Source organism: Drosophila sechellia, chromosome 2L (assembly GCF_004382195.2).
Source record: "Drosophila sechellia strain sech25 chromosome 2L, ASM438219v1, whole genome shotgun sequence".
In the NCBI taxonomy this organism is placed as follows: domain Eukaryota; kingdom Metazoa; phylum Arthropoda; class Insecta; order Diptera; family Drosophilidae; genus Drosophila; species Drosophila sechellia.
This window is the reverse complement of record NC_045949.1, coordinates 5,486,584-5,499,230: the sequence shown is the minus strand read 5'-3', so window position 1 is coordinate 5,499,230 and position 12,647 is coordinate 5,486,584. Positions and strand designations below refer to the sequence as shown.

At 45.7% G+C, this 12,647-nt stretch overlaps 2 protein-coding genes across 4 annotated transcripts; both read left to right on the top strand.

Moving 5' to 3' along the window:
• The first annotated feature begins 409 nt into the window (after positions 1-409).
• LOC6613505 (coiled-coil domain-containing protein 34) lies at positions 410-2,723 on the top strand. 2 transcript variants are annotated; one of them, XM_032727630.1, is made up of 3 exons: positions 410-483; positions 1,483-1,864; positions 1,933-2,723. In XM_032727630.1, exons 1-3 carry the CDS (start codon positions 458-460, stop codon positions 2,578-2,580), a joined length of 1,056 nt encoding a protein of 351 aa, XP_032583521.1. In that variant the 5' UTR covers positions 410-457; the 3' UTR covers positions 2,581-2,723. The 2 variants fall into 2 exon arrangements, with proteins under 2 accessions (XP_032583521.1, XP_002037973.1); XM_002037937.2 differs by lacking the exon at positions 410-483 and having other exon boundaries at positions 1,314-1,864.
• Positions 2,724-8,671: 5,948 nt separating this feature from the next.
• On the top strand, positions 8,672-10,194 carry LOC6613504. 2 transcript variants are annotated; one of them, XM_002037936.2, is made up of 2 exons: positions 8,672-8,842; positions 8,899-10,194. In XM_002037936.2, the coding sequence occupies exon 2, from the start codon at positions 8,914-8,916 to the stop codon at positions 10,069-10,071; it is 1,158 nt and encodes a 385-aa protein (XP_002037972.1). In that variant the 5' UTR covers positions 8,672-8,842; positions 8,899-8,913; the 3' UTR covers positions 10,072-10,194. The 2 variants fall into 2 exon arrangements, with proteins under 2 accessions (XP_002037972.1, XP_032583651.1); XM_032727760.1 differs by having other exon boundaries at positions 8,889-10,194.
• Positions 10,195-12,647: the final 2,453 nt, after the last annotated feature.

Sequence of the window (12,647 nt, the reverse complement as noted above, 5' to 3'; positions counted from 1 at the left end):
TTTCCGCAATGTCATATTTTTGAATTTACTCGTTCACCTTTTTCGACAGCTGCCACATGGATGGGGCATGCTGCATGTGGGTATGGGACAGAGGATTCTATGCGAAACGCTTTGGCGGAGGAGGCGCCAACGCGGCGTATAATTAACAATAATGAAGTCGTAAAACCGCAATGCAATCAGCGATGCGCAAAACACACACACATATATAGACTCCCGAACAAACAGTCGAAAGGCCGAGTGGCACACAATGCACACTCTGCCGCGGGGCATTGGAGCTCAGTTCACACACACACCCACCCGTCAGAGGCCAGCCCCACCCACCCACTTTGAAGTCAGGGTCACGCGGGCATTATAAAATATTTATAAACCATTTGCACGCATAATTAGCCTGTCATTACATTTTGAGATTTTCGCTGTTCGGCGCATCTCGCCTGTTTGTTTGTTTGTTTGTTTTCGAATGTGTCAGCCGGGTCAATTGTGCTTGTGAGTATGTGTATGTGTGTCCTTGCGACAGTGCGTCTCGTCCACCAAAAATGATGACCGCCGAAAATGGTCAACTTGTGGCTAAGTGATCAATTAATTTGTGTAGTGCCACTGACATCGTGATACATTTATATTAAAATGCATCACAATGTATATTGTTTATTGTTTAGCTAAGGATCCTAAGTATGTACTTTCTTTAAGTCATGGATTTATATAAATTCAGCTTACACCATGTTGCATACAGTGTGCCTGTTATTTCGATCGCTTTACTTTTTATTGAGCCTTAAAAATGCCAATCTGCTCAGCGCGACGTTGTAGGCTAAGTAAACAGAAGTGATGGAACCTTTTATATTACATTTACTCCGGTGGAAAGTAATGCGAGTATCATTACAAAGTAATTATACCCTTCACAAAATGAGGCGCACGACGGCCGTGTGTGTTGATGCCACCAGGGGCAGTGGGTGTTGGGGGCAATGGGTGGTGCCGAAATGGGTGGTGGGTGGTGGCGAAATGTCATGTCATGTTGCGACAGGCGTCAGACCGTTATGCACTGCGGCTGCGAAGGTCCGTGTACATGTGTTCGGCCATAAAGTAATCAGCGGAAATGTCAATGGGCCGCCGCCATTTACTGATGTGTCGGCAACTGAGGTTTACACCGTCAGCCGCGACGTCATCGCCAAGGCACGCGTACTATACATATATCCTTTATGCATCCAGCTAGTTGTTGTTGTTCGTTGTTGTCGTTGTTGCAGTGGCCGGCATTGTAATTACAATTTTCCGCTGCATATGAAAGCGCAATTGGCCGGGCTGCAGGTTTAATTGCTCGTCGGTGGTGGGCAGCGACAAACTTTTCACGGCTCGAATTGACGAGAGATTGGGTTGGGTGAGAAACAACAGGAGTGGGTGAAACACCACTCAAAACACTTTCAGTAACACACTTTCGAGCCTAGACAATTGGGTTGAAAACTAGAAAAGCCAAAAAATTATTTCGTTCAACAGTATCTTTACAGCTCCCTCGTTTATACGCGTTCCCCTAAAAATAAAAAAAAAGTTTCAGAGAATGGCATTTTGTGGCCACGTTTCCTCCTCTGGACAAATAGTCCTGCGGGATGAGATCTTCAGCAGCAGGACACGCGTCGCGCGCTCCTCGTCATCCGGAGGCTCACTAAACTCCATGTCTTCGCCGAGCTCGCTCGCCCAGAACACCACACGCACATACTTCTTCAAGGACGACGATGGAAATCCTTCGCCCCAATCTACGGACAACTGGTCGCTCGGCGGACTCAAGCGATCGGAGATCCAGAGCAACTTGGTGCCCTCGCTGTGCCTCGGCTCCCAGGAAAGCTCCCTCAACTATCTCAGCCACTGCAAAGGAATGAAGGTAGGATGTTATATTGAAGGTAGATTTTATATTTAATAAAATTATAATTTATTACCCACATTTCGCAGGTGGAACGCCAACCAGAGGCCGCCTATCAGAACTGGTACTCGGCCAAGCAGCAGCAGTTACTAGAGAAGCAGCGGCGGATCAAGGAGGAGCAGGAGTTCAAGCAGCAGCGGACGGAGGAGCGCAAGCAGCTGGCCAGGATGTGCTACGAGCAGTGGCTGAAGGACAAGGCCCGCCAGGCGGCGAACTTGCAGCTGGAGAGCCACATCCAGGACGCGGCCATGAAGGCCAGCATAGCTCTTCGCAAGAATCCCTTGGAGTCACTGCGCAAGAATCCCGTCGTGTCGTCCTCCTTATCCGGGCTGGGAGCGCTGGGATCCGTGCCGAGCACATCGACGGCACCTAGACGCATTCGCAAGGTGTCCAAGGACGAGATCCGCAGGGTCGTAGAGGACTGGTGGCTAAAGAAGCAGCGTCAGCAGCAGGCGCAGCGCGAGGAGAAGCGACGCGCCATGTTGTCCAAGGCCTTGAAAGAGGAACAGCGCCGGCAAATGGCCCAGGATGCCTGGTCGAAGTGGATGAGCAATGTGGACACCAAGCCCAAGCCGGTGCCCCTCAATCAGGGGATGGACTCACTGCGAGGCACCATCTCTCACCTCTATGTGAATCCGACTCCATGGATGGGTCCAGTTAAACCGCCGCAGATGTAGTCCTCTCCATTCAGATTTAAGATGTCCCAGCAAAACTTTTTTGGAGACTCAAAATGTCCAAAAATTCGTTAGATATAAAAACAGTGATGTTAAAATATACACCGACAGGGTTTAGAAACTAAAACAATTTCTTGGAATTCCAGCATCATTTTAGATACATATTTTGAAATGATAATCGTTAGAAGGTATATATTTTGCAAGTTATCTAATGGCTTGTAGTTATAATCTTTGCCTTCCACGTAGAATGGCCAAACCCTATTTTCAAGCAATTCAAAAGTCAATTCGTACAATTGCACCAATACACAGTTTAACCAATTTTGTAAACCAATACGAAAAGAAGGGGCAAGGGCAGCTGCGGAGGGGCACTTACCATAGCAAATAACAATTTGCAAGAAAATCACAAAGGAAAGGAGGTAAGCAAAAATCGAATCCTGGACTGCAGAGGACAGGACACTCAATAAGATTTCAATTGTTGTTGGACAAGATACATTTTGGGGGGCGAGAAACTGGAGCTGGAGCAGCAGACGATGCCGAGCAAATGGTGTAAAAGCTCTGCCCATTTTCATTAGATTTCCCGTTGTGGCTGATCTCCTGTGCGTCTGAAAAGTTACAAAATTATATTGTTCCAAAATAAAATAAAGCATGTTTTAGGTGTAGCATCAAGTGGAAAACAGGGGGACTCGGTCAACTGTCTTTTGGGTGTGGGAAACCGAAATACAAACAAACAAAGCCAAAGGCCTAAAGTTCATTTGCACAGTTTCCACAGCACTCGGCTTGCTCCAAGCTCCCCCTGCAGCAAAGTCAAAGGCCAGCCGGTCCGGGCAAACAAAAAGACCAAAAAGACGTTGGAAATCCTTTTGATGAGGTCAACGTTGGTTTGGTTTCCAGTTCACACACACGCATGACTCCGCACACACAGGCAGGGAAAGTGCACTGTGATTGAAGTAATGACACAAGTAAGTTAAAGTCTCCATCGACCCACTGTGAAACATATGCTTAGATTTCGAAGTTCGAAAATATATAAATCAGTGGACTAAAGGATGCATATTCCCTTAGATTACACTTAGAAGATAATTTGATTAAGTTCTATTAGCAAGTTATTTTTCATAAAGAGTTACTATTTAAGTTTAAAAACATCAATTTTTTGAAAATATATGATGGTTTACTTTTAAAAGTTTATATGAAAGTCATTAACATATTCGCGCGGTGCTCTTCGTCACTATGTAAACTGCCAAACTCGAAGGATTTCTCAGAATCTTTCATATATGTAAATGCTGCGACTCTTAAGATACATCCATATACCGATTTGAAATATCTTGTGATTATTCCTCCCAATTCATATCGTATAACTACGTTTTTTTTGACAGTGTGCAGTTGGCCAGGTCGATCATGCATATGTTCGGTTGTTTGTCCGAGATACTGGGAAATGATGGGGAAACGGTGTCGGTTGGCGAGGGGGTGAAGTCCCGAATATTGAGCATTGGCAGGATTAAATTTGGAAGGTATTGAAGCATGTTATTCGTCATCAATGTTGTTTGCACTAACTAGTTTGTGCTGCTTTTGTTGTTAAGCTCGTTGTTTTTGTTGCTGTTTGTTTTCATCATGCCCATGATGACCATGTTGTTGTTGCCTTTGTTGCTGTTGCATGCAACTTGGTCGCCGAGTCAAGGGTAGAGCTTAGAGTCAAGTCGTTTCCAGGTTGCTTGCATTGTTTACGCACTTTCGCTTTGATATTATTGTAGTGTGCATTTCGGCTTGATACCCATCTGACCAGGGTAATGGCCAGATTGCGCAACCGCCCCCCGGACCACAACAAAACCCCATGTCCACCAATGGCCACTCACTGCCACTCAGAGAAAATATAGACAGATATCCTTAAAGCTAAGCTTGGTATGTGAGCGTTGGTTTGGAATCAACAACATTAAAGTGGCAGTTAATAATCTTTCAATCATTCTGAAAAAGTAATTAACATAAATGCATATTCTGATCGGATGACACTAACATAATATAAGGAGTAGTGTGTTTTAGAACTCGATTGTTTCATATTTACAATTGGATACATTTGTTTTGCTCCTACTGCCTACCTATTCCACATTCAGTGGCTTCCAGACCCATGTTGAACATCCTCAGACATCACTCACTCATAATCCCTCCATTCGAGGCAATCCTCTCCAGCCGCCCACGTTATTGATCGCACGACATCAGTTTGATAAATATCTGGTCCATTGTGTGAGCATAAAACTCGGCATCGACGGATCCGCTGACCTCCTCCAGCTTTCCTTTACTTTGCACCTGCCTTTGTGGAGCATTCAATGGTCGGACGGGCCTGACTCCCCTTTTTCCAATGCATTATTTATGGGCACAGCGTGGAGTCCACCTTGGCGCAGTTGTTAGGCTGGTGGGGGTGGCACTTCATTGTTTTAACCACTAAACACCTGGCAATATATCTTTTTTTTCTGCCACTGAAACGCGACTGGCCCTTTTTATTCCGCTTTATCTTGGTGAAAGGCCATGAAAGATTGAGCTTTTCTTATGCAAAAACTGTCGCGCTGTTCAATGGCAGCTCAATGTATGTGTATTTCGAACGATCAATACTTTCGAATGTCCTGACACTATTGTAATCCTATCGAGTAATTACCCCCTTTGAATTGAAGAAAAAACCTTGAGCTGAAGCGCCATGACTATATGCGTCCAGGTTGGGCAGTTCCATTGGCACGCAAGAATTTTAAATCAACAATTAATTAAAGATCAAATTGAAATTCATGACTGTCGCTAATCAGGCTCGCATTTACATGAAACCAATAGCTGCTGAATGGTGGAAAAAAAGAAAAAACTATTAAAGGGCAGAGGCAAAAAACCGGCAAAATTATGTCAGCAATTAGGCAAACTATGACACTCGAAAGGGGAACTCCGGAGAGGGAGTAGAGCGGAAAATCGAGGGACGGAGCGGAGTGGATTTAAACGCAGACGGTGGACGATGGCGAACGTGGACATCATTAAAAACTCATTTACATGCAGGCTGGGCTGTGTCGCAGGACATTTGGCCGGGAAAGGACGGATCCGGCTAACTCGGTGACTCGCTGACTCGGTGACTGGGCTGACTGACTGGGGCAGTTTGTTAATTTTAGATTTGAAACACGTCTCCAACTCAATTTTATCGCATGTTACGCCTTGCTGCCTTTCGCTTTACGCCCAATGTCGAAGGACTACGGACTGACATTTCCCAGCGATTTTCCCCACCCACGTCGTGAATTTTGATTTCAAGTGTCGCCGTTTGGCGTTGTCGTCGTCATTTTCATCCGAAGAGTGGCCCAATTAGGGGGCAAGGTTTAATTTATGCGGCTCAAGGACCTCGCTACAAATTGGCCATTGTTGCCACTGCCATTGATAGCATCACATTCCATCACCTTCCTTCCAGTCAAGTGGTATTCCTCACACGCCGAACTGGTCGCAATACAAAGTTGGACAATGGGGGGCATCATACGCAAAGTTTTAATATCATTTTTGCATAATATTTTCTCAGCCGAGCAAAGTTCTGGGACTAGGCTGGCCACCTGACTGACCGCACGCATGGGAATTTCGCCAGGTGCTTCGCAGCGAACTCATAAAGCTAATTAAGAAATGTGCCAAAGTTGCTCTGCAAAGTTGTGTGGCTTACTTCAGGCCAGCGCTCTCTCTCTGGAAATTACGTAAATTTATTAAAAGCCGACAAACAAAGTTTTAAATGCACGGCCAAGCGGCACGTTTTAATTCAATCAAATATTTGGACTTGCAAAGAGTCGCCCCCTTCTCTGGAAATCTACACCAAATCTTCGCATATTCTAAAAATCTACTCAAAGTATCATATTAAAGTTAAAGTTGCTGACTAACCGGAAATACCCTGTGAAAAGGGTATGGAAATCCGGAAGTTTGACTAATAGTTCCAAGTTCCAGGCGTTGAGTGAGATGTAAAGTCCACAGCAATGCGCTGGATGGCATAAACACTTCTCAAACAACAATTTTGCATATTTACTTATGCAATAGGACTATCTTCCCCAGCACAACTAAGCTGAACTTCTTTTCGGGCTTTTATTTAATCAGGCATAGTTCAAAAGTTGTGAGCAAAAACTTTTGGCCCAGCAATTGTTTTGCTCAAATGCCTTTGACATTCTGCTCGGCTGTGTCCTTTTGCGACATGAGATGCGAATATTTGTCGCAATCAAATAAAAACTTTTCAGGATTATAAAAAGGTAAGGAGGAGCAGCAGTATTCCCCAAGGAAATGGTAGGCAGTAAGCCAGCCTAGCCACTTTGGGTTGAAAAATCTAATAACAGGTAAATCACCTTGCAAAATGTTGTTCATTTCACAGCGCTATAAACACGCATCGAGCCTCGTCCTTGGGCGGCCGACCCCTTGTCGACTTAAACACTTACAACGACTTAACCACCTTTTGTTATTTTGCCTGCGTAGCCCTGTCTGTCACTTTAATCTGCCTGCCACACGCAGAAGAGCCGGCCAGGAGATGAAAATCCTCACATGGGCGAAGTTTGCATGCCTGGCGAGGCTTGCAAAGTTATTAACACGCGGCTCCGACTTAAATAAGTCATATTCCAGGCTCAGCTCACTGCCTCCTTGACTGACTTCTTGTCTGGCTTGCAAAGGGGTGAGGCGGACATTAATGGGGTTTTCCTATTAATTGCACGACTGGCGGCCTGAAAGTGAAAGCACTGAGCAAGAAAAGTTGGTCAAAGACCAATCCACCGTTTGTGGCCAAAGTGGTTCGTTTAAATTTGGGGCCATAATGGAAGTAAATTATACAAATCATGTGGGAACACAATAACACGTTATATTTCTTCATTTAAAGTTATGAATTTACTCAGCTTGGTATTGAAATTGATTTGATGAGTGACAGGTATGTGTTAGTCGAGCCCTTTTAGTTCACTACTACTCTAGCACACCATGTAATCAATGAGATTGTACAATCTTTCCATTAACGTTCCAAAATATTCTTACAAAAATATGCGTTTCGAAAAAATGTACCTCAGGGTACCGATTGCGATTTCTATCAATGAAAGTTTTGTGAAATACATCTACCGCTAATGGAAATTCGTGTTTCGAGGACCGCCATCTGCGTTGGCTGTCGATAAAGGCAAATCCTGTTGCAAATGTCGCTGTATTCGTGCGACTTGTTTGTAAATTATAAAATAATGCAGGTTGCATTCCCAACGACGTCTGCTGCTTCTGATTTTCCACTTTTCCGCTTTTGTTTTTCGGATGTGGTCATAGGCTGACGGGGGCGTGGTGAAAGGGCCTGCACGGCAATTTTTATGCCAAAGTGGCACATTTTTGGCTTAGCTTTTAAACATCGCGACTAGAAATCGTACCTGTACACCAGTGGCAGTGGCAGCATATACTTTTTTGGGGGAAGCTAGTTTTTTTGGCTGATATATGAAATAGGGCGTCTTGAGCCCCCTTGATCCCCGCCAAGATCCGCCTCTGGCTCCGAGCAGTCGATGTGATGTAGCAGTGAGGCAGTGTGGCATGTCTGCCACGGCAGCGTACTCGACTGTCGGCGCTGTCAAATAACTGACATTACCCCGCCGCCACAGCTGCACCACTGCACCACCTCCGCCCGGCTTGTGGAGCCGGAGAGCCGGTGAGCCACTGCACCACCGCAGACGACGCCGTGTTGTCGTCATCGCTCCAGAGCCGCGCACTTTCGTGACTGTGAACAATAAAAATTTCGATTAGAATGTAAGAGCAACAACCGTTCGCGGCAACTTCAGCTGCTGCAATCAAGTTGTGCGCGGCCCGTTCGGCAATCCGTGGACCCGGGCTTGAGTGGGGGAGCTGTGTGCCACAGACGTAGAATTATAATAGGAAAAAAGAGCTAAATTGCATATTAATAGAAATTGAAACCTAAATGTTATGCAGCGCAAAGCGTGCGGTAGACAACCATTTCATTACATTGTCCGGAGTTGAGAAAGGTGGGCAGCAGTCGAAAGGGTGGTGCTAAGACATACCCATGCAATCGAGGGTATGTCGTATTCATTCATATTTAAACGAATCTTTTCTAGCAATCGAAGAGGGTATATGGATCTAAGACCATTCATCTCATTTGAGTTTTATGTCAAGAAACGAAAAAGTTTATTGTTCGCTATTCCAACACACAAACTTAAACACTTTTCATAGACTTCAAAGTTTATCGGTTCTGAAGCCAGCAAGGTGTTCCATAAATCGTCCCTGACGACGTATTGAAGTTATATATTGGCTACACAAGAAGGTAGGTGCATCTGCCCCATAAACATAACTATCTGGACTCAAAATAGGAACCCTTAGAACGAAAAACGCAAAATGGCATTTCTGGGCAAAGTCAACAGTCAGGGAACCCTTATCGACCATGAAGTATTCTGCATGATCCATCCTAGCCAGCAGGATTCAGCTGGCCAGGCCAGAGAGATGGGGGCGAGTGTACTGCTCCCGCGAAGAAAGGGTTCCAGGACCTTCATCAAGACCTGTGACAAGGACAGCCTAGTGCGCTCTATGGGTAGCCCCAGCACAGTGCGCTACGTGGGCAGCTCCGAGTCGTCCAGTGAAGTCAACTCATTGGGCGAGACGGAGACCTCCACTCTGCGCTGCTGCTCGGATTTGTCCCTGGGCACCCTGAAGTCGACCAAGACAATTGAGGGGCCCCACATCGGTGAACTGGGAGAGGATATCGAGCTGCAGACGGAGTCGGAGACGGTCTGCCTGCATCTGGGCAGTCCCAGCAGTAGCACCAGCACGGACCGGAGTAGCTGCAGCGACCGATCCTGCCCCTCTTTGCGCAGCGCCAGCGACAAGGACTCGACGACCTCGATGTGCAGCTGGGAGGAGGCCATGTCCCAGGACGACAGCATGCTGGGCCCGCTCCAGTTGCCACTGAGCCACAGCCTGCCCTCGCTGCGCCTGGGATCGAGCGTAGGATCGCCGCCCCTTACCTACACCCGCCGCATCGAACCGCTCCACATCCGGCGGTCCGCCGGCGAGGCCTACGAGAACTGGCTGTCCGCCAAGCAACGCCAGTGCCAGTACAAGTTGCAGGCGCAGCAGGCCGAGAAGGAAGCGCAGCGGCAGCGAACGGAGCTAAGGCAGCGGCTCGCCAAGGAGAAGTACGAGCAGTGGTGTCAGCGGAAGGCGCAGCAGACCACCAGTACCGCCAAGCCCACCAAGCCCGACCGTCCTGCCCAGCTGCCGCCGCAGAAGAACATGGCGTCTGGGCAACATCACCTGCAGGAGTGGGAGCTGCACAAGCTGAGGCTGTTCGAACAGCGTCGCCTCGAGCAGCGGAATGCCGAGCGGCGGCGCCAGGAGCAGAAGGCCGCCCGCCGCTCGCAGGCGGAAGAGGCCTTCAGTCGGTGGATGAGCAACGTGGCCCAGAGGCCCAAGCCCGTCCCCTCCAGCCAGGGAATGAAGTCGTTGCGCGGCACCGTTTCCGACATCTTTATAAACCCCAAGCAGTGGGTGAATTAAGCTGGTCGGATTTGAAATGGTCGGAGGTGGAGAAGTGGCTGCCTAATAGGTGAGAGTTAGCTCGCCCTGTGAAACCAAAGTTTTACCAAGTGTAACCATATTTATTTATTTAGCACTATTAAATACCCGAAAAGAAATGCTTTTTCATTTAGTTTAACAACTGGAGTGAAGAGATAACTATTCATAATTTATTCATATGTAATTTTGATCATTTTCCATAAGTGAATCTGTAGAAGAGTTTGCACCTAAATGATTATCAGTTTACTAGCTCTTAGCAGTCCCTCATTAGTGGGGAATCAAAGCATCACGCGGGTCAAAAGCATTCAGTTTGCCTCTGCACAATCCTACAAGGAGAGTCGGTAGTCCATTAATGAGCTGCATTAAGCTGACCCCACAAAAGGAGATGTTGCATGCTCCCGATGGTACACATGCTACCATAATCATTAGCAAATGCTATAAATCAAAATATCCTATTTGACCGTCTAGGCATTAATATGCCTATATTCAGTCACAAGGTGTTAAAATGAAAACATTTATGCAATTGTATGTTTTACAATGCAACAACTTATGTGAAATTTTCTTAGTAAAGGCAAGAGGTAGATATAGTTACATCGACTATTAGATATCCATTACTCGCATCGCTTTGCTAAAGATTGATAGTAATCCTGACTAAAGGAAATAAAATTATATGCAAGCAATATTTCACAAATTTTCTAGGAAACGGTCCAATTTTACATAACACGTGGGTTTCATTAAGGATTATAATCTATTTGAATCAAATATAAATCCGAATAAATGTACACTAACAACAATGTGAGCACATTCTGCACTTTTTGTCTCAATAGCAAACGAGTAAATTTTTGTGGTGCTTTGCTCCTATTTCAAATATTAGTATAATGGAAAATGCCGGTAACGAAGCGCATTCATTATGCCAAAAATATTTCGATTCCCAATCGAATTTCTCGACTTCGAGCGCACACAAAATGAATAATGGGTGCAAAAGCAGCAATAATGCCGCACAAGAAAACAAAACCGCAGGCCTCAATTAATTTTTTCGCACAAATCACGCGAATAATCAAAAATTAGATAGCCACCTGCTGACCTGCTGCTGCATTTGTTTTTAATGCAGCTGCATCGAAAAACAATAGCCAGAGATGCCCGAACGGAAAGCTGTTATCCCATGATTGCGGTGAGTTTTGGGGCGGATTTGCTTAGGCCTCGCTGGTCGTTACCCAGTTGGCAGTCGTGAAACAATAATGTCCGCAAATTGACGCCACAAGCTGTTGGTTCAATGAGAGAGCCCACTGGCACGCACAGATGCACAGATGCACATGCCACTGCGTCTGTGGCACTTCCTCTGTGCCGCCATATTGAATTCGAACCCATGCAGGCTGCTCGCCACTCCAGCTTTCCACGGGCTTTCCCTGTACCCATCCATCCACCTTTGCCCACTTCCGCCCACCGTAGCTTTGGAGCTCCTGGGCTCCGGGCTCTTTTGGCGCTCCTCCGTGTTTTGGTGCGGTTTTTATTTGCCAGCTTGTTTTCTGGTTAGCCGGTTGAATTTCCCGAATTTTCCGGCTCCCAGGCAGGCTGCACTCCGACGTCATCGTCGCACGTGTTGCCGTCGAAAAACAAGCAAACATATTGGCTCCCATTGGAACCCAAAGCTGCAGCTCCTGCTCCTCCACCAGCTCCTCCTGCTGCTCCCCCTTTTACATCCCAAGCAATAATTATCGTTGTGGGTGCCACGGCAACACATTGTCTAAACGCATTGTTAGCGAATTGATGGACAGAAAATCTGGTAAAAAAAAATAGTCACTAACCGCAGATTCACTAAATGAAATGATTATATATAGAGAGAAACATTTTTTGAAGCGACAAAAATGTTAAAAGTTAAATCAACTTAAAGTGGAATTTTACGACAAATACAAATTTATAAAATGTTCATAGAATAATAAAAAATTGTATATAGAACAGACTTTTTAAATGCTAAAAAATCGAATAACAAATTGCTTCAAATAATTTGTACTAATATAATTATAATTATGTGTCCGTTTACTTGTATAATGAATGAGCGCTCTTTTACACACACTTGCACACTGAATAGAGCGAATTTCTCTTGGTTGAAAGGGATTTTTCGCTGGTCGAAATATCCTCGTTTCAGTTAACAGAAGAGGTGTGGTGAAAAAGTCAAAAGGTCATGTTACTCGTGGGTATGTTATATTTTTAATAATTTAAATAGGTAGTTAACGGACTATTACAAATTTAATCATTTCAACAAATGAATCTATCCACTTTAAGCCAATGCAACTGAAACTGCATGACTCACACGCAAATAGGCAAAATCTTCGATTCGATTTTCCCACCGCACATATTTAGCATTCATATTGCGTTGCAGCTCGCTATTATGCTCACCTGTATTATTAGCCTCCATGTAATACTCGCAAAGTGCATGCTTTTGACTTTGCCGCATACGTTTCAAAGTCATTAGGCGGCGCACACTCGCAGAGCAGATGCTCTGACCCCTGACCCCTGACCGCTGACCCCGCATTCCGGACTCCGGACGGTGGAACGGA

Bases quoted from the DNA above. Each gene is read 5' to 3' on its own strand.
- LOC6613505 (XM_032727630.1), top strand. From the start codon at position 458: ATGTGTCAGCCGGGTCAATTGTGCTT. The intron at 484-1,482 runs GTGAGTATGTGT...TTCGTTCAACAG, and splicing joins CAGCCGGGTCAATTGTGCTT to TATCTTTACAGCTCCCTCGT. The intron at 1,865-1,932 runs GTAGGATGTTAT...CACATTTCGCAG, and splicing joins GCCACTGCAAAGGAATGAAG to GTGGAACGCCAACCAGAGGC.
- LOC6613504 (XM_002037936.2), top strand. From the start codon at position 8,914: ATGGCATTTCTGGGCAAAGTCAACAGTCAGGGAACCCTTATCGACCAT.